The following is a 23,019-nucleotide window of genomic DNA, read 5'->3' on the forward strand; positions in this document are numbered from 1 at the left end:
CAAAAGTGCTTGTGTTGGGCGATGAGAAGGTAGTATAGTAGGTGGTTTGCAAAGGGTCGGGCGTGCTGGGAGCTGACGAGTGCAAAGCGTGGGGAAGATGAAGGATGAATAGGAACAAAAGAGATTGAAGAATTGGAACGACTGCCAAAGTTCGTTCTATCCCTTTCCCTTCGAAATTTACGCAACACTTCGTCGGTGCAGGTGTGCAATGCAGATATTGCAACAAGAGCCTACAGAGCCGGAGTACTTGAAAAACGGTTCCGAGTGATGCAAAAAGAGTATCCAACAAATTGGACTCGGTACTCAAGGGTAAGAGAGATGAAAGATAGGAAGGGAAAGAGTCAAAGGATGGCAAAGGTATCAGGAGTTAGTGTCGGGTGAGGTGAGGTAAGGTGAAGAGAAGTGAGGCGATCTCGCTGTCACACTACACTAGTCCACTCTGGGCAATATAGTCACGTGTTGGGCGTTCAACGCGCATCCCGAGGCAGCGCGTGGAAGCACAATAATACGCGCGCACCCAATCTAGTTTCGGCAGGATAAACCCTACCACAAAGATGGAGGTGCCTCAGGAGCGTGTGGAGAAAATTAAAGGATTTGCTGAGGACCGCCGAAAGGCTGAGAAGTTCTATGATGAACAACGACTAAGTTCGTTTGATATTCAAGCTTATGAGAAGAAATTGGATGATACGTTGAGGGAGCTCCAAGACCGAGTCAGGCTCCAGGAGGAGGACCTGCGCAAGGTTTGTAGGCACTATTTGAGCCTGATATGGCAGAATTGTCAGCATAAGAACCGCAACAGCTAATGCGATACAGCTTCGCGCCGCCAATGCCGAAGATATCTCAGAAATCGGAATTAATCCATCCTCTCGCGTCACGCAAGTACGACGAGCTAAGAAGGCTTATGACTCGCTTCTAAAATCGGATACGGCTTTGCCAAAGCCAGAATCGCCGCTGCCCTCCATCATTGCGCTCGACGAGACAAAACGTATTATCGACGAGAGTAAGAGTTCCATCTCAGCAACAGCAGAGAGACTTGCGAATACACGCCAACGTCTCAGAACCGAAGAGACGAATTTGCGTGATGCGCAGTCAATAAGGGATGGGCTACAAAAACGAATAGCCAACATCCGAAAAAATAAGTCAAGTAGCCATGAAAAATTGCCTTCAGATGCCGCACGCGAATTGCTGGAGGAGCAACGGCGGAAGAAGAAGGATATTGAAAAAGACACCGACAGTATAAGAGCTGCACTGCATAAGTTTTGTGATGAAGTCCTCGCATCAATGATAGCAGCTGAAGACCTGGGAGGTCCAGCAGTTGGAGACGTTGCTGAAGTTTCTGACGCTATCTTGGCAAGTGGTTACACCCGTCATGGTAAACCAAAGAAGCCCAAGGCCGTGGACAAGGATGATCAGGGCAATACCCAACATCGGATTGACGACATGCTTCGCCGCCAAACCGGACAGCAGCAGAATCAACCGTCAAATAAGAGAGAAGTGGCGGCGACTGAGATACATGAACTTCTGGACACCCTACTAAATGCGGGCTCTTCTTATTCAGAACTGCCCCACGAATCAGCAGCATCTAGGTTTCTGGTAAGAGCCAAAGTTGCTCAATTCCACCCACGCGATGCAAGGCGTTTAAGGTTGATCGATTTCGGACGTTCCTTAAATGATTGAGTGATGAGTGTACAGTTACGCCACCAGAAAGATATAAAATTAGTATATATATGCCTCCAAACAAATAGCCTGCAACGCCCCTGTAGGATATCATGTGTATGAACGAAGATGAAGTCAAAGCAGAACGCCTAACATGCAATGCAAAAAATAATCAATAGTAGTATTCGTCCGGCAAGGTGTCATCAAAGGTGTGAGTAATCAAACTATTTAGCAGTAAAAGCAAACAGGCCTCAAATGGGCATCATAGCTATTTGGCTGGTAGGTTTATTTGGGTTGGCCTTCGATTCTTTTCGCGCAAAGGAGCGACCTTGTGAGCGGTTGTGTGTTTTCGGGTTGCGCGAACCTTTCGTCCTTGGCTTTGGATCGGTACTCCGTCGCGTTCGTTTGTTGGTCTTCCGCTTCTGAGGTTTAGAGCCGCCAGCTTTCGGTGAGGGACGATAGTCACCACCCGAATCATCCTCGAAAGGTTGCTGCGACCTCGGAAAATATTGGCTGGTAACGACAGAGTTATCTGCCTGCAGCGTACTCGCTTGGTCCATAAAATCGTCATCGAAATCACTAAACTCGTCATCGCTACTGATATTGACGACGTTGTGATGGTTGGGGTCAGGGATTACGCCATCAACATCATCGCGTTCTTTCTTAAGTTCGGTGTAACGACGCTCAGTGTCCCGTATCAACTTAAGTATCTTATCGCCATACCGATGAACCTTGTCGGGGTCAATGTCAGGGATTTGAAGCATAGCCGATTTATCTGCTTGTGCGTCAGCAATTATTGCGAATCAACTCTACTCCAGTCCTCATTCACTCTCACCTTGGGGGAAGATCATGACCATTTCACGAAGAATCGTATCAGTAAATGGCTGGTTTCTAAGTCCTTTTTGCATAACAACCTAGCACAGAATTTAGCAACAAGTCTGGTAGAGGATCAGGGCAAGGGGTGGCTCTCACGTCCTGGCAGTAGTTCTTGGCATAAACCATGAAATCTTCGGCAACAGTTTTGTGAAGAGGATCCAGTCGGTCATATCGGTGGTCCTGAGTAATTGGCGGCCCCGGGAGATTTTTACCCTTCCGCTCATTTTTACCAGCGACACGGATCCTCTCAAATCCGTCGCTATCCCTATCGCTATCACCTTCGTCTTCCGCAGTGTTTGTATGTCGGTATCGAGCCAACCGGCGCCGATTTGCTGACTGAACTGGGGAAGAAACATTGGTAGATTGTGGCAGGTCATCCCTACCTGCGTTGCCACGCAGGTGTGAACTTCCATTGGGAGGAAGCCGGACGTCAAGCCTCAGACGCCGCCTGCCGCTCTCAAAATCAGCTGCACGAAAACCCAACTTGATATACTGGATTGGAAAATTTCTTTGGTTCATGATGTTCTCCTCTTTCAATGCCTTTTCCCCAAGTAGTTTGCGAAAGAGCCGCTCTGCGTCCCCAACTTCGATGTCCGCACCATCACCAAAGCAGGGTGCGTGCCGATGCTCGGCAGATCTGAATGACTTCGTGGTTCCGCGAAGCATGTTCACACAATATGATAGAGTAACTCTTTCATCCCTATCTTGGAAATACCGAACAATTCTGATAACAGCTGCAGCATGCTCGGAAAAGTCACGTACCTCGAAGGTACCGCCTGACTTGCAGTTGTCACAGGAAGCGTTGCAGTCTTGTCGCTGGAAGGACTCGCTAAAATATGCAAGAATCTGAACTCGCCTGCAATCGCTTTGATTTTCGCAATATTGCACAACATTGCGCAGCATCTTGCGCTGGCGGGTTTTCTGTGCATCGCTACCATCGGCGTTGTTTTCAATCATTCTCTCCACGGATTTAATATCCTGGTAAGCGAAATAGAGGTAACAGCCAGAACGCCTGCCATCACGTCCAGCGCGTCCGGTTTCCTGGTAATAGCCTTCCAAGCTTTTGGGAATGCTGTGATGTATAACAAACCGCACGTCTGGTTTATCAATCCCCATTCCAAACGCAATGGTTGCAACTATAACGTGTATCTCTCCAGTCTGCCACTTTTGTTGAGTTTGTGCACGTTCTTCTGCGTCCAACCCCGCATGGTAATGCGCGGCTTTGATGCGATAATTCTTTCTAAGAGTTTCCGCGACTTTTTCACAGACCTTCCGTGCAAGGCAATAAACGATGCCGGATTTATTTCGATATGAGCCGGTAATAGTTTCCGCTATGCTTTCAAGAAGATCCGCGTTTTTACCTTTGGGTCGCACCTCATATGTAAGGTTCGGCCTGTTAAAACTCTGGGTGAAGACATCGCAACCATCCATTTTCAAATTGTGGATGACATCAACTTTGACATTTTCGGTTGCAGTAGCAGTCAACGCCATCATCGGTACTCCAGGTATCCGAGCTCGAAAACTACCCAGTTCCTTGTAGTCAGGACGAAAATCATGACCCCATTGACTCACACAGTGAGCTTCATCAATAACAATGCGTGCCAGTCTCTGCTTCCGATTGAGTTCTTCAAGGCGGTCCATAATAGCATGGCTTTTGCTGACCATTTCTGGGGTAATATAAAGGAGCTCGATTTGTTTTTCAGGGGCCGAACTGGACAGGGTACCCATTACCCACTGACGTTCCTCTCTTGGAGTTTCACCATTAATCAGGTACGCTTTGATTTTATTTCGGCGAAGATGAGAGACCTGATCGTGCATCAAGCTGAGGAGCGGCGAAATCACAATGGTGACTCCCTTCGTTGAGCCAGTCGAAACGACAGACGGAAGTTGATAACATAGAGATTTCCCTCCTCCTGTTGGCATCAGCACAAAGGTGTCTTTCCCACTCAACGTTGAGTCAATTGCTTCAAGCTGATTGAGCCGGAACCCTCGAAGATGAAATCTTTCCTTCAAGGCATTTTTCACATCTTTTGTCCACGGGTGCTGGCCCCATATAGTGCCATGCGTCTGTGATTTCTGCGTGGCTGGGGCCCTGATAGCATTTCCTGAAGTTTCAGCAAAAACTGGACGACTGTGAGATTCGGGTCGGTTTGTTGATAAAGATCGATCGTTGTGTAGATAGTCCGCCACCTCCACCATATCCTCATCAAAATCATCCATGTCAAAATCGTCCATATCATTGATCGGTGGCAGCGGAAATCCCATGGTTCTGGTAAAAGTCGTTTCTTCGCCATTTATCATTGGCTCATCGTACTCAAATTGTGCAGGCCTCGGGGCGTTTCTAAAACTAGTGCTAACTGAATCTGCCCCAGTCTTCGATGCTGTCAAGTGTGAACCCTTCGCATCGCAAGTTGACGGTGCAAGAGAATGCTTCGCAAGACTACCACTTGCCACGGGGCTTTTGGTGAAGTGTTTATCACTGTAATCACGAATACTGGGAAGCGACGTTGTGCATGGTAAAGCTTCCAGTTCCTCCAGATCCGATTCTGGGGTTTCCAGCGAGTATTTGTCGAGAATCGCGAACAAACTAGCCTCTTGAAGCAAACGGCACAAATCGCTTTGAATCTCTTTCATCTGGGAGGTGATTTTTATCTGTTGTTCAAACTCCGGCAGCGTTGCTGGATCAGTCCCTTGGCCTATGGCTTGCATGATCGCACCTTTCAGAGACTTTGATTCTGCTTCACGCGACAGGTAGATAGATTTTTGCGTATTCAAGTTCTCAATTGCGCGGATTTGAGTTTGAATATTTCCATTCTCTGAGACTAGCTCGGGAGCGTATTCACCGTTCATCGATTTGTCATAAACAATAGCGGAGTTCTTTTGGATGATGCTTCGCATGTGTGCAGTCAGGCGACTAAGGGAGTCCGAGGAAATTTCAAAAAACTTTTCAACATCCTTATCCATTGGCTGGGTGCTGGGCTTTGTAGCAGTAGACGATGGCGGCGGAAGGGGCCGAGAGCTATTAGGTGTCGTATTGCTCTCGCTTATGGATGTGGGACCGGTGGTCTTTGGCATGTCCATTGAATCGGGGGATATGGGCTCTCCTTGCTTCAATGCAGGGCTCAATCCAGTGGAGTTTGAGTGATTTCCCGTAGGCAGAACGGGGTACAATGATTTGTGGCTGATTGGAGGAGAAGAGTGCTTGGTCTCAATCAGGCCTTCAAACAAACCGTCAACACTTTCATCGTCGGAATCAGGAATAGCTATAGCTTTTTTTGCTTCACGTTTAGTGGATGAGTGCGTCTGTTTCTTCTTTCTGGACGGCGGAAGTTCATCTTTCGATGCGCGTCGTGGAGTATGTGTCGAAATATTTTGGTCAGGTTGCAAGGGCTCATCGGGAATAAAAGGCAAACGTGCTGTGCGGCTGAGGTCTCCAGGGGAGAGCAGATCAGACGTGTACTCATCACTTTTTCTTTTCTTCCCTCGTTTTTCCGCAGGCTCCCTTCTAGATGCCGCATCTTCAGTCCATAGCTGGTGGGGCTCATCAAATTCCTCCCCAGTCTCAGACGACGGCTTGATGCGGTCAAAGTCATCTGTCAAATCAATTGTATCGATGTCTGTTATTGAAGATGGTATGTCCAGTTTCTGCTTCGGCGGGGTGGGGGTCATTATTCGTTCCTTCGGATCTCGCAAGGAGGAAAATACACTAGGTGATTCTGTATAATTCCAATAGTCAGTGCTGCTCGGAATATCTGAACATATCAGTGGGAAACAACTGTACCTTTCACTTTTTTGCTGCGGGGTGTTTGAGTTGTTTCCCGTTTCGGAGTTGACTGTGGCAGATTTGCAGTCCTTGAGATCTTTCGAGAAGTGCTAGGGGACTCTTGGGTACAACTGAGCATCCGAGGTTTGCTCGCCGACGGAGGGGCTAGCATCAGACGTGCCATATCTGCGTCCGAATATGCCTCGAACCCATCATTCGCCTGGTCTATAGTTGCTTCACAAGCCGGTTGCGAGTCCTTAATCCTAAGGTCTTCGGTCTGGCTGGCAATCAAATTCAATTTTGGGGCGGGATTGCTATAAGAGTCGTTTGGCTTGACATAGGACTCCCACGCGAGCGGTGTCAGTGCTGGGTATAGCGATGGGCCTTGATCCAACAGCCATTTGAGATGGATCTTCAAATTGCTTTTAGTCATATGGGCGTGTGATTCTGTACATCATTCCTTCGATAGTCTCGGCCGGGACTCGTACTGGCGGTCGTTGGGCAAGTTGATCGTTCGTTCTTCAACAGCAGTCAATAGTTGCGGGCACGCGTCTCCATAGCAAAACGCGACGTCACGTGGGTGAGTGGGCCGCGGAGAGTATGGATATTTCTGCCTCAGGCTGCATGCTCTTTCGGGCTAACCCTCTTGCAAGAACCACTTCCCACGCTGTGCCATTAATCCGCTCATGGTGTCTACTGTTTAGTATTCACTACGAATAAAAGCATTTCGAGAGCCAGGACCTTCGTGGCATCCGCTATATACTTATGAATAAGGACTGGAGGTTAACACTACTCCGTAGGGTATCCCAACCATAACGGAAAGTATATAATTGTAACTAGGAGAATTAACAACAAAACTTCGAACCTCTAAGTACCATCGAAATCGGTATAGACTCCGAAGTACTGGGCACAGGTAACCATTATAGCTATCCGATATCTTGAAATGGTACAATATCCTAGCATGGTGAATCTGTTGTTCCGCAAAGCGACATTGTAATTGTGATACACAAATAATACCACGGTATCGAAAAAAATGCGGGGGTTTAACAATTTTTCTTCGCCCCGCGTTGATAATTCTGTACAAGTCTAAGTCTTCATTGTACCTGGTTCCTACTTCTTTTTTTGACGTGGAGATACTGCCTGAATCGGTTGCAAAAATCATTTGGCTAAGCTGGTCTCCAAGGGTCTAAAGTTTCTCAGAAAACGCCTATAATTGAAGGCCCTGGCCTGTGTATTCCAGCTAGAGGCATGGGCAAGAACAAGAAGAAGTCCGCAGAGCACAAGGAGCGTGTAGCGGCAAAGCAATCCAAGAAAGCAGATAAGAAGGATAAAAAACAAAAAACCAAGGGGCGGGATGCAGACAGTGATGTCGAAGATGCAGATCTAGATTCCATTCTCGCACAATACGCAGAGGAACAAGCCCGATTCCTCAAGGTCACTGAGGTCGTTTCAGAGCCCCCGTCCCCTCGATCATCTGCCACTGTGCTCGCATCTCCTTCAAATAGGAATGAGCTACTGATATATGGCGGAGAATATTTTGATGGAACACTGGCCACTTTCTTCAACAACCTGTTTGTCTACCTCATTGATAGAGGTGAATGGCGAGAGGTTACTAGCCCGAACAGTCCACTACCTCGAAGTGGTCATGCTTGGTGCCGTGGAGGGAATACTGGGGGTGTATATCTGTTTGGAGGTGAGTGACTTACGTTGAGATTGGTTGTAACGCTGTCTAACTATATCATCTGGTAGGTGAATTCTCGTCCCCAAAACAAGGCACATTCTACCATTACAACGATTTTTGGCATCTTGACCCTTCAACTCGAGAGTGGACGCGGATTGAGACTAAGGGGAAAGGTCCCCCCGCCAGGAGTGGCCATCGAATGACATATTTTAAGGTATTTATTTTGAATTCTACCGCTTGATCCTTCGTCTATGATTTCTGATACCCGGTTAGAACTACATTATCCTATTTGGTGGATTCCAAGATACGTCACAGCAAACAAAATATCTCCAAGACCTATGGATCTACGACTGCTCCAAGTACACATGGTACAATCCCGTCCTATCGACGGCATCCCAGAAGCCAGATCCGCGGTCTTCTTTCTCTTTCCTCCCCCATGAATCTGGAGCAGTCCTTTATGGTGGGTACTCTCGTGTTAAAGTTAGCACAGCCGTGGGGAACAGGCCGACGAAAGGCGGACCTCAGCGTATGACAATGAAGCCGATGGTTCACCAGGATACCTGGTTCCTTCGAATTACACCTCCTGCCCCAGATTCTCCTTCATCAACACCGCCAACCATCCGCTGGGAACGCCGCAAGAAACCTGCAAACTCGCCCAACCCACCTAGGGCTGGTGCAACCATGGCATACCATAAAGGACGAGGTATTCTGTTCGGTGGTGTCCATGATGTCGAACTGAGCGAAGAGGGCATCGACAGTGAGTTCTTCAACACGCTCTTCGCGTGGAACACCGACAGAAACCGATTTTTCCCTCTGACCCTTCGGCGCCCTAAAACAACGGGGAAAAGCCAGCAAGGAAGCCAGGCTAAGTCGCGGAATCGAGCCAAAGCTGATGAGGAGGAGCTTCTGCAGAACCTCAAAGCCCTAGAGGCCAAAGGAGGGGTGCGCGATGGTGATGATGACGACGATGAAATCCTGCAGAATGGTCCTAAAGTGGATGAAGAACCCGCTGAGCCAGAAAAGCCCGCGGTGGTTCGATTCGAAATGCCCCATATGCGGTTTAACGCTCAGCTGGCTGTTCAAGAAGATACGCTTTTCATATTCAGTGGGACATTCGAGAAGGGGGACCGCGAGTTCACATTTAACGATATGTATTCTATCGACCTGGTCAAAATGGATGGAGCCAAGGAGATTTTCTACAACGAACCCAACAACTGGCATCTTCTTAACGAGGAGGAAAGCGATGATGAAATGGACGAGGATGATGAAGACGGTGAAGAAGACGAAGGCGATGATGAGGAGGATGCGATGTCCCTCGATGCTAGCTCACCTGCACCAACTGAAGCGACTGAGGTGACAGTGCCTTCAGTGACCCGCGAAATGGAACAGCTAGATGTCGAGGAACAAGGAGCAGAGCCATCTGTTCAAGATAGCAGACCGCTGCCCCGTCCATTTGAGAGTTTGCGGGAGTTCTTCAGCCGTACGTCTGAAGAATGGCAGGGGATACTGCTTGATACGCTGAAAGAAAAAGGGAAAGCGATTGAAAAGAGCATCAAGGAACTCCGTAAAGATGCTTTCAACATGGCAGAAGAAAAATGGTGGGATAGCAGAGAAGAGATTATGGCATTAGAAGATGAGCAGGAAGCAGCTGGTATTGGTGAAGTTGTTAGCATTGCTGATCGAGGCGAAAATGCTGGTGGCGCTGGGCGGCGGAGATGATTCTTTGGTTGCTTCCCCATAGGGTCATCAAAGAACTGGTGCATATATTGAAGAGCTATCTATAAAATTTACCCTGAACTGAAATATTTAGTACTAATATCTCCATCTTGGTAGCAAGTATTGTATTCATTCTGTTCCAGCCACATTATCCAGGACTTCCTTAACTATAGGGAAATCCCTTTCTGCCTGAACTCTCCAGTTTGAAATCGCAATTCGACAAGCTGGCCTTCCTTGCCAAGAGGTGCCTGAGACGAATATCTTGCGAGTCTGGTCAATCATGGCCGCAAGCTGACGATTCAGGTTGTCGTCTTTGGCACTGAACAAAACGACCATATAAGTCTTGTCAAGAAGATCTTCCTTGCTTTCTACATCTGGTAATGTGTTGTATTTTGGGTGATCAAACAGCCATCCGGCAATTAACCTAGCCAGCCGAATGTGCTCCTGAACCATTTTTTGATAACCCGCGCTTCCATACGCAATGAGGGAAGCGTAGACGGGCAGAGCACGAAACCTTCGTGAATTCTCGAGGCCGATGTTCAATGGGGAAGGGATTGACTGGGCCTGAGTGCTACCTCCAGTCAAATAGGCCGCGTTAGCATTTTGGAACACACTCATTGCCTCGTTCTGATGCCGGCAGAAGAAAAACCCGCAATCGTATGGAACATTAAGCATCTTATGGCCGTCTCCAGCAAGTGAATCCGCAAGTTCGACCCCTTCACATCCTTTCCTGACGACACCATACTCGGAATCCTCTGGAAGAGTACGGGCGAAGATTCCAAAGGCACCGTCCACATGAAGCCAGGCACCATATTCATCACAAAGCGTACGCAATTTTTGCATATCATTCAGGCCACTGGTGGCGAATTGCCCGGTATTGACCTCGCCGCACGATACAGCAACAATGGTGGCCTTGTTTGAGTTGCGTAGCTCCGTTTCGACCAAGTCCAGATTGAAGCGGAGAGGATCGTTTTTCAAAGAGACATCTTTAACATTGGCCCGACCAAATCCTAATATCCCGGCTGCCTTAGCAAGCGACGAGTGTGGCATTGTCGAGAGTATCTGGAGCCCCGAAAGACCCGCTGCTTGCATGGTCTCGAACAGCCCGGATTCTCCGACACTTTCGATAGTTGTTACCCCTTTCTTAGCAAGAGCGGTCCGCAAAACATACTCCCGTCCGCATGCTAGACCTAAGATATTGCTTCCGGTTGCCCCAGTCGTGAAAGTGCCATTGTGCCATTCGCGACCTAGTCGAAGAAGATCTGCGAGCAAACACAAGGTCGTATACTCAACATCTGTCGCTATAGTGTGCTCCGTAAGATGCACTTGGACATTTTGGTCATAGGCTGAAACAATCCCATCAGCAAAAAGAGCAGCGGGCGTAATCCCTCCAGTGACGAAGCCGTAGTAAAGCGGGCTTATGCTGCTGTTGTTGAAGGCCGGGACGATGTCTTCCAGGATGTGACGCCTCGCATAGTCATACCCCATACCATTATCACCAAGGGAGTGAGGGAGAGACTTTCTTGCCCGCGCCAAACTTGCAGCATCGGGAAGGACTGTTGATTGCTCTGTCTGCGAGATCTCCCACAGCCTTTGCTGGAGCTGGCCATGCTCCTTTGCCGTGGTCTCGACGTCCACATACATAATTGGTAATTCCGAACTAATATCCAGGGATCGGATATCAAATACTATCAAGAGGGACAAAAAGAAAAGAGAAACTTGGGGGAATCCATCCGTTTGGTGGGGGCACAGAGGGCTGATGTAGAAAAGAGACCGGAGGCCGAAGAGTCACGCCCGAAAGCCCGAAAGCTGGAATGGCCCCCGCTGTCTCGCAAAGAACTGCCCTCCGTTATTTAGACTTTCCTCTTTTGCACTCCCCAGGGCTTACGCAGCTTTAATCCACCATGGCCGCGAAACTTATTGACCGACGACTGCATAATATTCCAGGTGAGCTTTTTGTTTCGCCCACAGAGTTGTTGTGTGGAGACCGTTAAAACTGCCGCAGGGAAGTTCAGGGTCGCAGAGCTGTTCTTTGAGGTTCCTCTTAACTACAGCCGACCAGGAGATGGAACTCTGCGACTGTTTGCCCGCAGTGTGCGTCGACTTGTGAAGCCAGTTGAAACCGGAAAAGATGACAAGAACCCCCAAACTCCCTGGCTTGTCTATTTACAGGGCGGCCCGGGAATGGGTTGCCGCCCCCCGCAAGAATATGGCTGGGTTGGAACCGCATTAGACAAAGGATATCAGGTCTGTCAAGTGTTTGTTTCATTCTTCTGCCAACGGCCGGTGGACTAGCTTCTCTGACTTGACATATTGAGCAGGTATTGTTCCTCGATCAACGTGGAACTGGCCTCAGTTCAACCATCACAGCTGGCACCCTGGCCCTGCAAGGCAATGCCATCAAGCAGGCCGAATATCTGAAGAATTTCCGGGCAGACAATATCGTAAGAGACTGCGAAGCTGTGCGTAGATGCCTCACCACAGATTATCCCGAGGAAAAGCGGAAATGGAGCGTCATTGGCCAGAGCTTCGGCGGTTTCTGTGCTGTAACCTACCTCTCCATGTTGTAAGTGGAATCCCACTTTTTATATACCGAATCACAGACTTATTTCAATACCAAACCGCCTGAATAGTCCAGAAGGTTTGGCGGAGGCTTTCATCTGCGGTGGACTCCCGCCTCTTGTCAACGGACCAGACCCCGTTTACTCTCGAACATACGGTGCGTTCACTTGAATATACCGTGTGACTCGCAGCTAAATTACAGTAGAAAAGGTAATTGAGCGGAACAAAGCATACTATGCTAAATTCCCCGAAGACGTGGATCGAGTCAAGAAAGTCATCGCGTACTTGAAGCAAAACAATGTCAGCATCCCATCTGGGACGCTCACCCCTCGACGAATCCAGCAGTTGGGTATCATGTTTGGCATGCATGGTATGAGCAAACTGCTTTTTTCTATAAAATTATAACTGCTAACATGGTATAGGTGGACTTGATAGCGTTCATGGTAATATCTTCGGCTACCACGAATGAGACCAAGAGAGGCATCTTCTCGCTAACTCCATCTAGATCTGATACTGCGCGCCGCCAACGATCTGGAGGTTTTTGGTTTCCTCACCCAGCCTACTCTAGTGGCTATCGATAGTTTTGGAGGCTTCGACAGCAACGTCATTTATGCTATCCTCCACGAGTCCATTTACTGCCAAGGGTAAGAGTTCTCAGCTCGACCTACGCCTTGCAACACTTGCGTCCAAATCGCTAATAAAAAGCAGAGAGGCCTCGAACTGGTCCGCAGATAGGCTAAGGTCCTCGAACCCCGTGTTTAGCACAGACACCAACGCGCCGGAAATCTTCTTTACCGGAGAGATGGTATGTATCCTCCATATCTCGGCACAAAAAAAAAAAAAGAACATTTCAGTGACCTAGGACAAAAATTGCAGATCTATAAGGACATGTTTGAGTCTTATACCGAGCTTAAGCAAATCAAAGAGGCAGGGGACATCATTGCTTCCACAACCGACTGGCCAGGACTTTACGATGAAGCCCAGCTAGCAAAGAACGAAGTTCCTGTGTATGCGGCAACATACGTAGACGATATGTATGTACACTTTGAGCACGCGTCGAATACGGCTGCGAAGATCAAGGGAACTAAGCAGTTCATCACGAATGTGATGTACCATAATGCGATCCGCAGCAAGTCGGATGAGCTGTTCCAGCAGCTTTTTGCTCTAAGAGATGATACACTAGATTAGCTAGAAGACTGAGATGGTAGTTCATCTACGCGGTTCTCTGTTTGGCTGGTTGGTGGATTCCCATATGGTTGAACCACGACCTTATGAGACGTGTCTGCCGAAGCTACTCAAAGTACCTTTCTTCCCTTGTAAACAGCGAAATGGCACTTCTATATTTATGGTTTAGCAGCCATTCGATCGATATATATACCTATATATGCACTGGAAGCTATCGACTACGGACACCCCAACAGCTTAGAAAACCTAAAGTGCTGTTAGTAAATAATTGGTTGCCATCTTGGCTACAAGGGCAACTTACTGCTCCGCCGATTATGAACAACCTTTCTTCTTCCTTCTGCACCCACTGCACAACCTTACTGGCACTCTGAGCTAGCGCGTTTCGGTTTGCGTTCGGTCCAGCAACACAGTAGAGCTCAAAAACAGGCGTTACCCATGCAAAGGAGCTTGATGACTGAGTAATGCAATGGTGTACCTTGACATGGGTATGCTTAGTGTGAACACTGGCATGGAGATTATTGTATGTCGATACAAGTCTGATGGGGTTAGGCTGGTTGATGTAACATGCGTGGAGAGGGGATGTCATACCTTCGACGGCGGGAGGTTAAAGAGAATTCGGGTTCATATGAGGACATGGTGAATTGTACATTCGCCCGCGACTTATATACAAAATGATGCAGGACAGTCCCTGGGACAATGTCGGTTGTGTTAGGTCTGCCTTTATCGATGGCTTCTTTGATAATTTTGATGCTCCCATTCTTCTCCATTTGCTAGGAACCAAGTCAGTGATATCCTGCTTTCTTCAAATGCATGAGATGCTTGGGTTTCTTTTAGGTACGTACCTCCACGAATGTATTCCTCATGTTTTGTAGCTCAAAAAAACTCTCTTTATCCGTACTTATCAAAATAATTGCAACTGACTCCTCTGCGCCCGCTGTATTTTCGGCCGCAGTATCGGCATCCTCCCTGAGATCAAGGAAACTGACATACATGTACAGGTATCCATTGCTATTGAATCCAGGAAGACACACCGGAATCCAGCTTTCGCCGCCGCCAGCCTTAACGGCTTCCGCCTCGAAAATCATGTTGAACAAGAGCTGAAGGTCGCCCGGGTGTAGCGAGTGCTTCTTCGGTCTGACAACACTAACAAGCCGGCCACCAGCAACAATTAAACCGTAAAGAAGGTTGTTGACCTTCGCTTTTAACAAAGTGTTGTTGATGGTTTGGCGATGTGATTTGCGGATCTTCAGACATTCCAGAGCCGAAAGTAAAGTAGATGGCGACCCTCTTGTGAAGCTGTCGGCTAGTGTGGAGAGGAGGGTCTCGGAGCCTTGTAACGGACGCTTCAAATCTGTGGATGGCCGTACAGAGAAAAGGTGGTTCAGAGCCGGAAGCGTCAATGTGGACAGGATCTGCATATACAACGCTTCGAGCTGAAGCTTGAGTTGGGTATCACTTTCAAGGATTCGACTGATGGCCACCAAGTATAGGGAGCCTTTGGCAACCACTGTAAACTTCGTGTCGCCAGCAGTAAAGCCATTTAGGCGGTCGTTGGAGTCTTCGTAGGATGAAATTATTGTCTGAATGACGCCAACATATGTGGAAATGAGCCCACCATCTCCATGTCTCGTCCAAATCGGTTTACCAGCGGCTGACAGAATGATGTAGTGCTTCCGCTTCGTCTTCCATCTCTCGAGAACCAGATCTGACCGATCGGCTGATTAGCGGGGCATACGACCGTAATCTTAGGGGTTTATAATACCTTCATTCTCTCCCCCCTCGCTGATATCCCCGACCGGCTCAAATTCACTTGTAAAGTCATCCTCTACGTCGTCGGCTTGGAACTCCGGAAATTGCATCAAGCCCGTACTGTCCTGTTGAACCATTCCTAGCTCCGAGGAAGCGAGGTCACCAAAGATATTCTCCACATCCCCGGCCTCAGAGTACGGCGCATAGCTCCCGATACTTGCGCTGTCAGCAGTGTCGCTCCCACCCTTCGGAGTTGCTAGATGACTCAGGCTGGCTTTTGCGTGGACGGTACCAGGAAAGGGGCGAAGAGCCGATGTTTCCTTGCTGTTGTCGTGGGGAGCAATTTCAGCCAAAGATACTGCTGTAGTAGCCCTAGATTGCAAGCTTGAATGCGGTATTGGTGTATTAAGTCGTGGCGTCCCGGGTGCTGCTCCTCCATCGTCTAACAAGCTCAGCGTATCTGGACGTGGGGGTAATGGTGGGGGACGACCCTCGGGGCTTGAGCTGCGGTCGGAGCTATGCTGTTCGGTAGATTGCTTCAACGAAGCATCATAGCTATTTGTGAAGTTAGGCTGTGCATCGCCATCACTGTACGAGGCTTGCGAGGGATCGTTCTCTCTCGACTCCATGCTCGCCAACGGAGGCGCATTGGGAATGCTTGATGGCGGAGCCTGCGTTGTTCAAGAGGTTGAACAGCTCAGTGTGACATGCTAATTGCACGTACGCAGTAAACACCGGAGCAAAACACAAACGAACCACGCATTTTCATGCTGGAACGAGTAGCGCGGCCTTTGTGGGAGGAGTGGTTGATCGACGTCAGTTGCGCTGGGCGGAGAAGCTGGCGAAAGGCGGACAACCTTCACAGCAGTGACCGGCCTGCGTCCGGCTGCCTGATTCGACTGCGTGGCTTCACCTGCATTCAACTCGACGTGCTCTCCCACCGCCATGCTTCCTCTACTCCAGCTTGATCTACATGTCTGATCTACCATGCAGTGCGCGATACCGGTATCTGTGTCTTTAATTAACCGACAATCGCATCATGAGCCTTGATCCGAGCTCGTTTCCAAGGTCCAATTCCCCCGCAAGCTCCGATAGCTCTTTGACACGCTCCCGGCTACGGGGGAAAGAAGGTCTGAGATCCACAATGCAGCTCCATGCTTTAGATATTATACAGGCTATCGAGACTGACGTATATAATCTTTTTAGGTTCCTTGAAAAAGGATAAGAATTACCGCCGATATGCTTCCAGCGTCGAACGTGCCCTGTCGCTCTTCGACAACACCCTTCAGGAATGGGCGGATTATATCTCGTTTCTGAGCAGGCTTCTTAAAGCACTCCAGTCTCATCCGCCGGATTATCCTGTCGTTCCCCAGAAGGCTGTAGTTGCGAAGCGGCTATCGCAGTCTATGAACCCATCCTTGCCTTCGGGAGTCCATCAGAAAGCGCTCGAAGTCTATACCTATATCTTTAACCTAATCAAACCAGAAGGACTCTCCCACGATCTTCCGTTGTACTATCCAGGAATTGCTCCGACACTAACGTTTGCCTCGCTTACCGTTCGACCGCTCTTCTTGTCTTTGGTGGAGACATACGTTTGCGATTTGGAGCCATGGGCTATCCGTCCAGCTTTAAAGGCGATTATTCTATCGTTACTACCCGGACTAGAGGAGGAAACAAGTGATGAATTCGAACCTACACTGCGTTTGATAAACACCCTGCGTGAAATTGCTGGTCGAATGGACACGCAACGGCCAGGGGCGGAGGCGAACGCAACCGGCCAATATTTCTGGCAATGCTTTTTTCTTGCCTCGATTACTAGTCCTAGTAGGCGTCTAGGTGTACTGGCTTACTTGAACCGATACCTTCCCAAGCTAGGCATTACAGACCGGAGACCTAGCCGAGACGATGAGGCAGATGCTTCTGCCATGCCGCATGATATACTGGTGGCAGTGGACTCGGTCATTTTGCCCGAGCCCGGTCTGCTTATTCGGTGTTTCGCAACAGGTCTAACTGACGAGCAAGTCTTGGTCCAGCGCAACTTTCTCGATCTGCTGGTCACGCATCTGCCTCTGAGTTCGCCGATATTGCAATCTCGGATAACAGAAAATGACCTTCAACGGCTCATTCTCGCAGCAGCAGGTGTGGTTTCCCGTCGAGATATGAGTTTGAATAGGAGACTTTGGGCCTGGCTTCTCGGACCTGACCCTGTGGGTGATCGAGTATCCTTCGAGGGCCGCCCCTCAACGTCCAGTGGACCTCCTAAGCCAGTCGCCCAAAACCAAGAACTTTCACAATCTCAATATTTTAGCCGGTTTGGTCTCAGTCCTTTGGTTAAAGGCTTGCTTCAAATGCTTCAAAGGGATGTTGATGTGCCTTCAGAGAGGGCGCGGCCTTTCCGGATTACGCTCTCGCTCATGGACCGGTGGGAGGTTGGTGGCCATGTCGTGCCTGCGGTCTTTTTACCGTTCATACAAAGCGTTCAGGTTTACGAACAGACAGCCCCGAAAAACAATTTCGATGAAGTATTTCGCAGTGCGGCATCATTTTTCGATGGTGTGGAAAGTGGCATGATCTTTTCGGAGCTTCTCAATTTAATCGACTGGGACACGAAAAGCCTCGCCCAAGACATAGCCCAAATATTGGAAAATTTGAACTTAGCCCTTTTCATATTGGGTCACTTCAATGTTCGTGAAGAGGATATGGTCTTGAACCACGCTCCGCTGCTGACCCTCTCCGCTCTTGTCAAAATGAGTGAGTTGTCTTCCAAGGATATCCCGCCAGTGTCTCAAGACCAATTACGAGATATATTATCGGGCCTATCCAAGGTAGTGACTGCCTTGACTGGGTTACTGACAGAGCGCGCTTTCCTTCGAAAATCGGATTTTAAAAATTCTCCGAGTGGCCAGCCAGTACTTAATCTTCCAGGGTCGGCGACCTTGGGGAAGATACATACATTTTATGATCAAAGTAGGAACAGTCTGGATCCCCAGCCACTCCCGTTTGCGCCTCGGGACCTAGCGGATTTAATCATCAAGAATGTTTATGAACAGGCCATATCAGCCGTTGGCGACCGCAATGGCACTATCTCAATATCAGAAAGATTGAAACTCCTGGTAGTGGTACTGAAGAAGCTTCCCAGATCGCGTATCTTGCGGGATAAGCGACTCTATATGGCCATTAACAACCGGATCCAAGTGACCACGGCCGAACCATCAACAACCTCATTCTCACTCATTTACTCCATGACATCCACCATAACGAACCTGTATTGCACTCACAAACTTGGCTATTATATCAGTTATGAGGACGTCTCTGACGTAATTCCGCCGCTCGTGAGACAGCTCTGGCAGTTTCTTTCGCCATTAAGTCCAAAATTCCATGTTGAAGCCGTTCGTTGTTTGTGGAATCTGCACTCTGTCTCATGGTCCGATCACTTAGTTGAATCTTCGATTACATCTTTGATGTTTACTTCACCGGCTGCTGGATCATACCAGCTCTCCTCCGAGGAAGAAGCTGGTAGATACTTCATTCTTTGGAACCACAGTCACCATGGCACATATGAACTTCCTCCGAAACACTCGCAGGATTCGGTCCAATCGCAAGCCTCTTACCATTCTTCAATGCTTGAACGTCCCCTTTTCACGGTTCTCGATTTGTTATCCCAAGGGTCAACCCAGCCTGCCCAGATCGTCCAAGCGTGGCTCCAGGACCTGCCCTCAATAGGAAAGTGAGTTCACCTGCTCTTGACTATTTTTGTCCACTTATTTATTCGTTGCCTAACCGCCATGTAGAGTGTTCCGTATAGTTATCTCAAAACTTGAGAGCGTTTTACAACGGGGAAATCAACTGGGGAGCTTTGAAGGGAACACTGTCGTGTCTCCTGATGACTATACCGAATGCATATACCTTTTGGAGACAATGCACAATACATTGGGTGCTCTTACTCATAATGGCTGGGTTTCGCTACTTACCCAAACAATGGTACAACATCATAGATGGCACGATGCCTCCACTTCAGAAGGTCAGTTAACCGCAATAGCGTTGGAATATCCCACCTAACCATCCAAAATAGACAACGCAGAAGCCCCCAGCCTTCACTCCATTCTATTCCAAGCTTCCCTGAAGGTTGTCAGTGGGTACATGTCGGGCTCAGAAACCGCAAATGCGGAGGAAGTGAGATTGCAGCAGATATCTCTTGTGGTTATGCGTCAACTACTGCTAGGACCGGGCGTCGAAGAACTAGTAGAGTCTGGAATCGACTCACTCCTGGTTGATCGACTTCTGCTCAATCTTGACGAAGGTGGAGATGTTGCCATTCAAGCGGCTTTAATCGACACTCTTCTTGCTGTTTTGAAGGCCCGCTTTACCCAAGCCTATGTACCACCTGCCCCTCCAAAACCCAAGCACCAGAGAGCAGGCTCCCGGGAAAAATTGACCAGCCCATCAATTTTGTCCTTTACAAGTGACAAGCCAGATAAATCACCCGTGGTGGGCCCTTCACCTGAGCCTCCCCGGCGTCTCCTGGATTGTCTTCTCAAAGGTATCAGCTCCCACAATTCTAGAGCGATCATCGATAAATGGACGATGCTACTTTGTGAAATACTTCCTCTATATTCCGCGTCTATCTTTCAGATCCTTTTGACCTTGGTGGATTGCCTGGGCAAAGAGATCAAACAGTCTTACATGAGCCTCCAGTCTACCTTCAACGAGACGAAAAGTTGGCCGGGGGATCGCTCGGAACAGACCACTATATCCCTTCTCGCCGGATTTGAAACATGCATTGCAGCTGCTCATGAGCGCCTTCTCATAGAAGACGTACATGTCCCTGCGGCTAAGAGTCCAGACCAAACCCATGGGTTCTTTGGGAATATGGTGTCGGGGGTTTTCACATCTGATTCAAATCATCCACGCTCTGCCACTATGAATAACAGACTCACTGTACTGCTATCATTTCAGGACGCTGTCCGTCTCTGCTTTTCTATTTGGTCGTGGGGTGCCGCAGAACGGACTAGCCTCCCTCAGGACGCGCAATCGATTGCTTCGTTCCAGTATACTTCGCTACGGATGCGAAATAGGTCCCGTCGGATCCTTGAGCACCTGTTCACAGCGGAGGCATTGGAATGCCTTGAAACAATGGTAGATATGTGGATTAAGTCTGACACTGATACGTCACCGCTCATATTCAGTCTGCTTCATACTTTGGATGGATCTCGCCCTAAAATTGCTGTGCCGGCCATTTTCAATGCCATTTATACGCGAACAAATCCAGCTGCGCTTGAACCGAGCCGCAAGTCAACCATGACGACAAACCTGACGGAGTCTGAACTAGCAGGGTTTTTGGTAACTTATGCTAGATCGCTCGATGATGATGTCCTTGATGAGATATGGGCGGACTGCACAACTTTCCTCCGTGATGTGCTGAGTAACCCTTTCCCCCATAGACATATTCTTCCAAGGCTAGTCGAGTTCGCCGCTATTCTGGGAGCAAAGTTAGAAAACACGAACTTTGGCGAAGATCGTCGAATGAGAAAGGAACTGGGCGTATGAAGTCCTCGATGCATTGATATATGATCGTAAGCTAACATTTTCCAGGATGTACTTCTGCGCCTTCTCACTGCAATATTCACAAGCAAACCTCTAGGCCTTTCGCAAGACCAAGGACTTCTGGGTCGGAGCTCGGTGGATTATGACAATTCATCTGTGCCGCACATAGGACCGGACGATATGATGAGCATCCTTGCCACGTCTATGCCCGCGTTCTCAACGACCTTAGGGGACTTAGATCGAATCACGACGGCGGTTTCGGGTATATCCACCAACGTGATCGGCCCGTTCATACGCTCTCGGCTCTTTCCCAATAATCTCAGTCGCAGCTTTATGACTTTGCTCCAGCTTATTGCTAAAATCCCCCAGGCGGCAAAAGTGTGGAAAAAAGACGTTGCAGAGGCCTTCAATGATCCAAGATTCTTCGGCTCGCACCTCGACCTTGTAAAGGACGGTTGGATGACCCTTTTGCGGCAATGGGTCTTAGTTGATAAGGACCGGTTATCTGAAATAATGTCTCGCCTTACCCCACCGGCCACGGCAGGGATAATGTTTGGTGTCGGAGCTTCTGCTGCTCGTTTGGACGCCGATCATAAAGCACAGTTGAATCTCCGTAGGATAAGCCTTATCATATTGTCTGCAAGTGATGATTATTTCATCACGGAGATGCCAGCGTTACTGCAGAAGCTGGAGGATCTCTTAGGTGCCACCGCTTCGTCATCACCATCGTCCGCGACGAGAGCCGAGGTCTTTATGGTTCTTCGAGCCCTCACCCTCAAGAGCACAGCGACTACACTCTGTCAATTCTGGCCGCTGATCAATGGCGAACTCCAGGAAGCCATCTCGGCGATTCCAATGGGAAACCAACAAGAACTATATAGTTCATACTCGCTTCTCCAAGCCTGCAAACTTTTGGACACGTTACTTGTTCTCGCTCCTGACGACTTCCAGCTACTTGAGTGGCTCTATGTAACGGATACTGTTGACGCCATATACCCCCCAGACCGATTTGAACCGATGGCCCTCGCAGACGAGGTATCTCATAACTTAGGAGTCCGGTGGTCTACGTCGTCTGATCCAGCGAGGGAAGTGGCTGGCCTCCACCGTGGCGTAAGGTACCCAGGTTTGACGGCGGACTGGATACGCGAGACGGCGAAGGATGAGATCGTCGATCGTGTGCTTCGACCATTTTTCGACCAACTCAGTATCCATGCATTTGAGAGCACCTACAGTGTCAGCAATCCTAACTTGGAGGCGTGCCGCGATGATCTGCTGGCAGATTTGTTCAACGAGAGTACCATGGCTAATTAGTACCGATTATTCGCACTTGGAGAAGCTGCTGGTATATGTACTATATATCATATTTATAAAGATGCTCTGGATTCTCTTCCTGAAAACCATGTAGAACGAATAGGCCCTCACCGTGGTCGCTGGTGCTGTTGTATAGAGCGACCCGCGTGATTGGCCGGCTCCGCCCGAGGGGTGCCGACCAAACCGACCGTCTGCACAACGTCACTCTTCTTTGAGCTCCAACATCGAACACTCCTTTGAACTCACGACTTCGTCAACTGTATTTTCCCGTAAAAGAATATTCGCTTAACAATGACAGCCAACCTGCGGCGGATACTCCCTGGGCTACGGCCATTCACCGCACAGCCACGACTCGCGTCGGCGCGGCGATGTTTCTCCAGCACCCCCTTCATGAGGGAGGCCGAGACTGCTCTGCCTGCTAAAAAGCCCGTTGGGGCTTTTCGAGGAGGGTATTACAAGCCTATACAATGAATTCATTGATTGATGATTTCAGCATATACTAATGGTTATCATTAGTCTATTTGGCTTCCTTTCCGGCACTGTTTTCGCGGGGGCAACGGTCTACTACTATATCCTAGGCGAGTACAGAGTGTCGAACGAGATGCTTACTGAGGATATTTATGTATGATTTCGCCTTTATACCCTCCTGTTCTTTGTTTTCTTTATCATATACAGGTTTTAACCATCACCAGGCTTTACAATCTGCAACCCAGAAGCTCCAGACTTACATTTCGGAGCTGGAATCACGGGTAGATCAACTGCAGAAGAAAAAATGAGGTACTTTCGGTATTTACGACTGCATTTTGTACAGGCTGTATCTACTTTATCTCTCTATTCGCGGGAGTCAGGCTGTTTTGCCGTGCTTTTCGTCTTCATTCCCAGATCATTTCTTTATGGCTACCCCCATGCTCCCTATTCCGGAATCATTCATATGCGCAGCATCAGCATAACCGAGGATGAACCGGGCTAGTGTCGC

The 23,019-nt window shown here is 48.7% G+C and overlaps 8 protein-coding genes across 8 annotated transcripts; 5 read left to right on the forward strand and 3 right to left on the reverse strand.

Annotated features, from left to right (window-relative positions):
* The first annotated feature begins 517 nt into the window (after window positions 1-517).
* On the forward strand, window positions 518-2,050 carry ASPVEDRAFT_38117 (uncharacterized protein). The gene is made up of 2 exons (XM_040811630.1): window positions 518-740; window positions 814-2,050. Exons 1-2 carry the CDS (start codon window positions 555-557, stop codon window positions 1,675-1,677), a joined length of 1,050 nt encoding a protein of 349 aa, XP_040664377.1. The 5' UTR covers window positions 518-554; the 3' UTR covers window positions 1,678-2,050.
* Window positions 1,908-6,728, reverse strand: ASPVEDRAFT_125818 (RecQ family helicase MusN; the record flags this gene model as incomplete). Its single annotated transcript, XM_040806303.1, has 4 exons — window positions 1,908-2,434; window positions 2,492-2,570; window positions 2,629-6,248; window positions 6,314-6,728. The coding sequence occupies 4 exons, from the start codon at window positions 6,726-6,728 to the stop codon at window positions 1,908-1,910; spliced, it is 4,641 nt and encodes a 1,546-aa protein (XP_040664378.1).
* Window positions 6,729-7,364: 636 nt separating this feature from the next.
* ASPVEDRAFT_59929 (putative Kelch repeats protein) lies at window positions 7,365-9,839 on the forward strand. Its single transcript, XM_040815505.1, has 3 exons — window positions 7,365-7,988; window positions 8,045-8,190; window positions 8,250-9,839. Exons 1-3 carry the CDS (start codon window positions 7,544-7,546, stop codon window positions 9,693-9,695), a joined length of 2,037 nt encoding a protein of 678 aa, XP_040664379.1. The 5' UTR covers window positions 7,365-7,543; the 3' UTR covers window positions 9,696-9,839.
* Window positions 9,822-11,336, reverse strand: ASPVEDRAFT_25480 (pyridoxal phosphate-dependent decarboxylase family protein; the record flags this gene model as incomplete). Its single annotated transcript, XM_040809783.1, has 1 exon — window positions 9,822-11,336. The coding sequence occupies one exon, from the start codon at window positions 11,334-11,336 to the stop codon at window positions 9,822-9,824; it is 1,515 nt and encodes a 504-aa protein (XP_040664380.1).
* Window positions 11,337-11,502: 166 nt separating this feature from the next.
* Window positions 11,503-13,546, forward strand: ASPVEDRAFT_476884 (proline iminopeptidase). Its single transcript, XM_040813844.1, has 9 exons — window positions 11,503-11,639; window positions 11,698-11,939; window positions 12,014-12,258; window positions 12,326-12,411; window positions 12,460-12,624; window positions 12,677-12,697; window positions 12,760-12,898; window positions 12,963-13,059; window positions 13,131-13,546. The coding sequence occupies exons 1-9, from the start codon at window positions 11,597-11,599 to the stop codon at window positions 13,440-13,442; spliced, it is 1,350 nt and encodes a 449-aa protein (XP_040664381.1). The 5' UTR covers window positions 11,503-11,596; the 3' UTR covers window positions 13,443-13,546.
* Window positions 13,547-13,632: 86 nt separating this feature from the next.
* ASPVEDRAFT_59932 (guanine nucleotide exchange factor MON1) lies at window positions 13,633-16,036 on the reverse strand (the record flags this gene model as incomplete). Its single annotated transcript, XM_040815506.1, has 5 exons — window positions 15,202-16,036; window positions 14,282-15,144; window positions 14,028-14,209; window positions 13,741-13,975; window positions 13,633-13,650 (listed from the first exon to the last, which is right to left on the reverse strand). The coding sequence occupies exons 1-5, from the start codon at window positions 15,815-15,817 to the stop codon at window positions 13,633-13,635; spliced, it is 1,914 nt and encodes a 637-aa protein (XP_040664382.1). The 5' UTR covers window positions 15,818-16,036.
* A 191-nt stretch (window positions 16,037-16,227) lies between these two features.
* On the forward strand, window positions 16,228-22,043 carry ASPVEDRAFT_125629 (cellular morphogenesis regulator DopA; the record flags this gene model as incomplete). The annotated part of the gene is made up of 5 exons (XM_040806288.1): window positions 16,228-16,318; window positions 16,395-18,915; window positions 18,980-19,209; window positions 19,261-20,729; window positions 20,781-22,043. 5 exons carry the CDS (start codon window positions 16,228-16,230, stop codon window positions 22,041-22,043), a joined length of 5,574 nt encoding a protein of 1,857 aa, XP_040664383.1.
* Window positions 22,044-22,334: 291 nt separating this feature from the next.
* ASPVEDRAFT_80260 (uncharacterized protein) lies at window positions 22,335-22,819 on the forward strand (the record flags this gene model as incomplete). Its single annotated transcript, XM_040816835.1, has 3 exons — window positions 22,335-22,492; window positions 22,560-22,665; window positions 22,736-22,819. 3 exons carry the CDS (start codon window positions 22,335-22,337, stop codon window positions 22,817-22,819), a joined length of 348 nt encoding a protein of 115 aa, XP_040664384.1.
* Window positions 22,820-23,019: the final 200 nt, after the last annotated feature.

Source organism: Aspergillus versicolor (genome assembly GCF_001890125.1).
Source record: "Aspergillus versicolor CBS 583.65 unplaced genomic scaffold ASPVEscaffold_2, whole genome shotgun sequence".
NCBI classification, from domain to species: domain Eukaryota; kingdom Fungi; phylum Ascomycota; class Eurotiomycetes; order Eurotiales; family Aspergillaceae; genus Aspergillus; species Aspergillus versicolor.

Coding starts and splice junctions, on each gene's coding strand:
- ASPVEDRAFT_38117 (XM_040811630.1), top strand. CDS start 555: ATGGAGGTGCCTCAGGAGCGTGTGGAGAAAATTAAAGGATTTGCTGAG. Junction 741..813: donor AGGAGGAGGACCTGCGCAAG/GTTTGTAGGCAC, acceptor AATGCGATACAG/CTTCGCGCCGCCAATGCCGA.
- ASPVEDRAFT_59929 (XM_040815505.1), top strand. CDS start 7,544: ATGGGCAAGAACAAGAAGAAGTCCGCAGAGCACAAGGAGCGTGTAGCG. Junction 7,989..8,044: donor GGGTGTATATCTGTTTGGAG/GTGAGTGACTTA, acceptor ATCATCTGGTAG/GTGAATTCTCGTCCCCAAAA. Junction 8,191..8,249: donor ATCGAATGACATATTTTAAG/GTATTTATTTTG, acceptor ATACCCGGTTAG/AACTACATTATCCTATTTGG.
- ASPVEDRAFT_476884 (XM_040813844.1), top strand. CDS start 11,597: ATGGCCGCGAAACTTATTGACCGACGACTGCATAATATTCCAG. Junction 12,412..12,459: donor CGTTTACTCTCGAACATACG/GTGCGTTCACTT, acceptor AAATTACAGTAG/AAAAGGTAATTGAGCGGAAC. Junction 12,698..12,759: donor TGGACTTGATAGCGTTCATG/GTAATATCTTCG, acceptor AACTCCATCTAG/ATCTGATACTGCGCGCCGCC.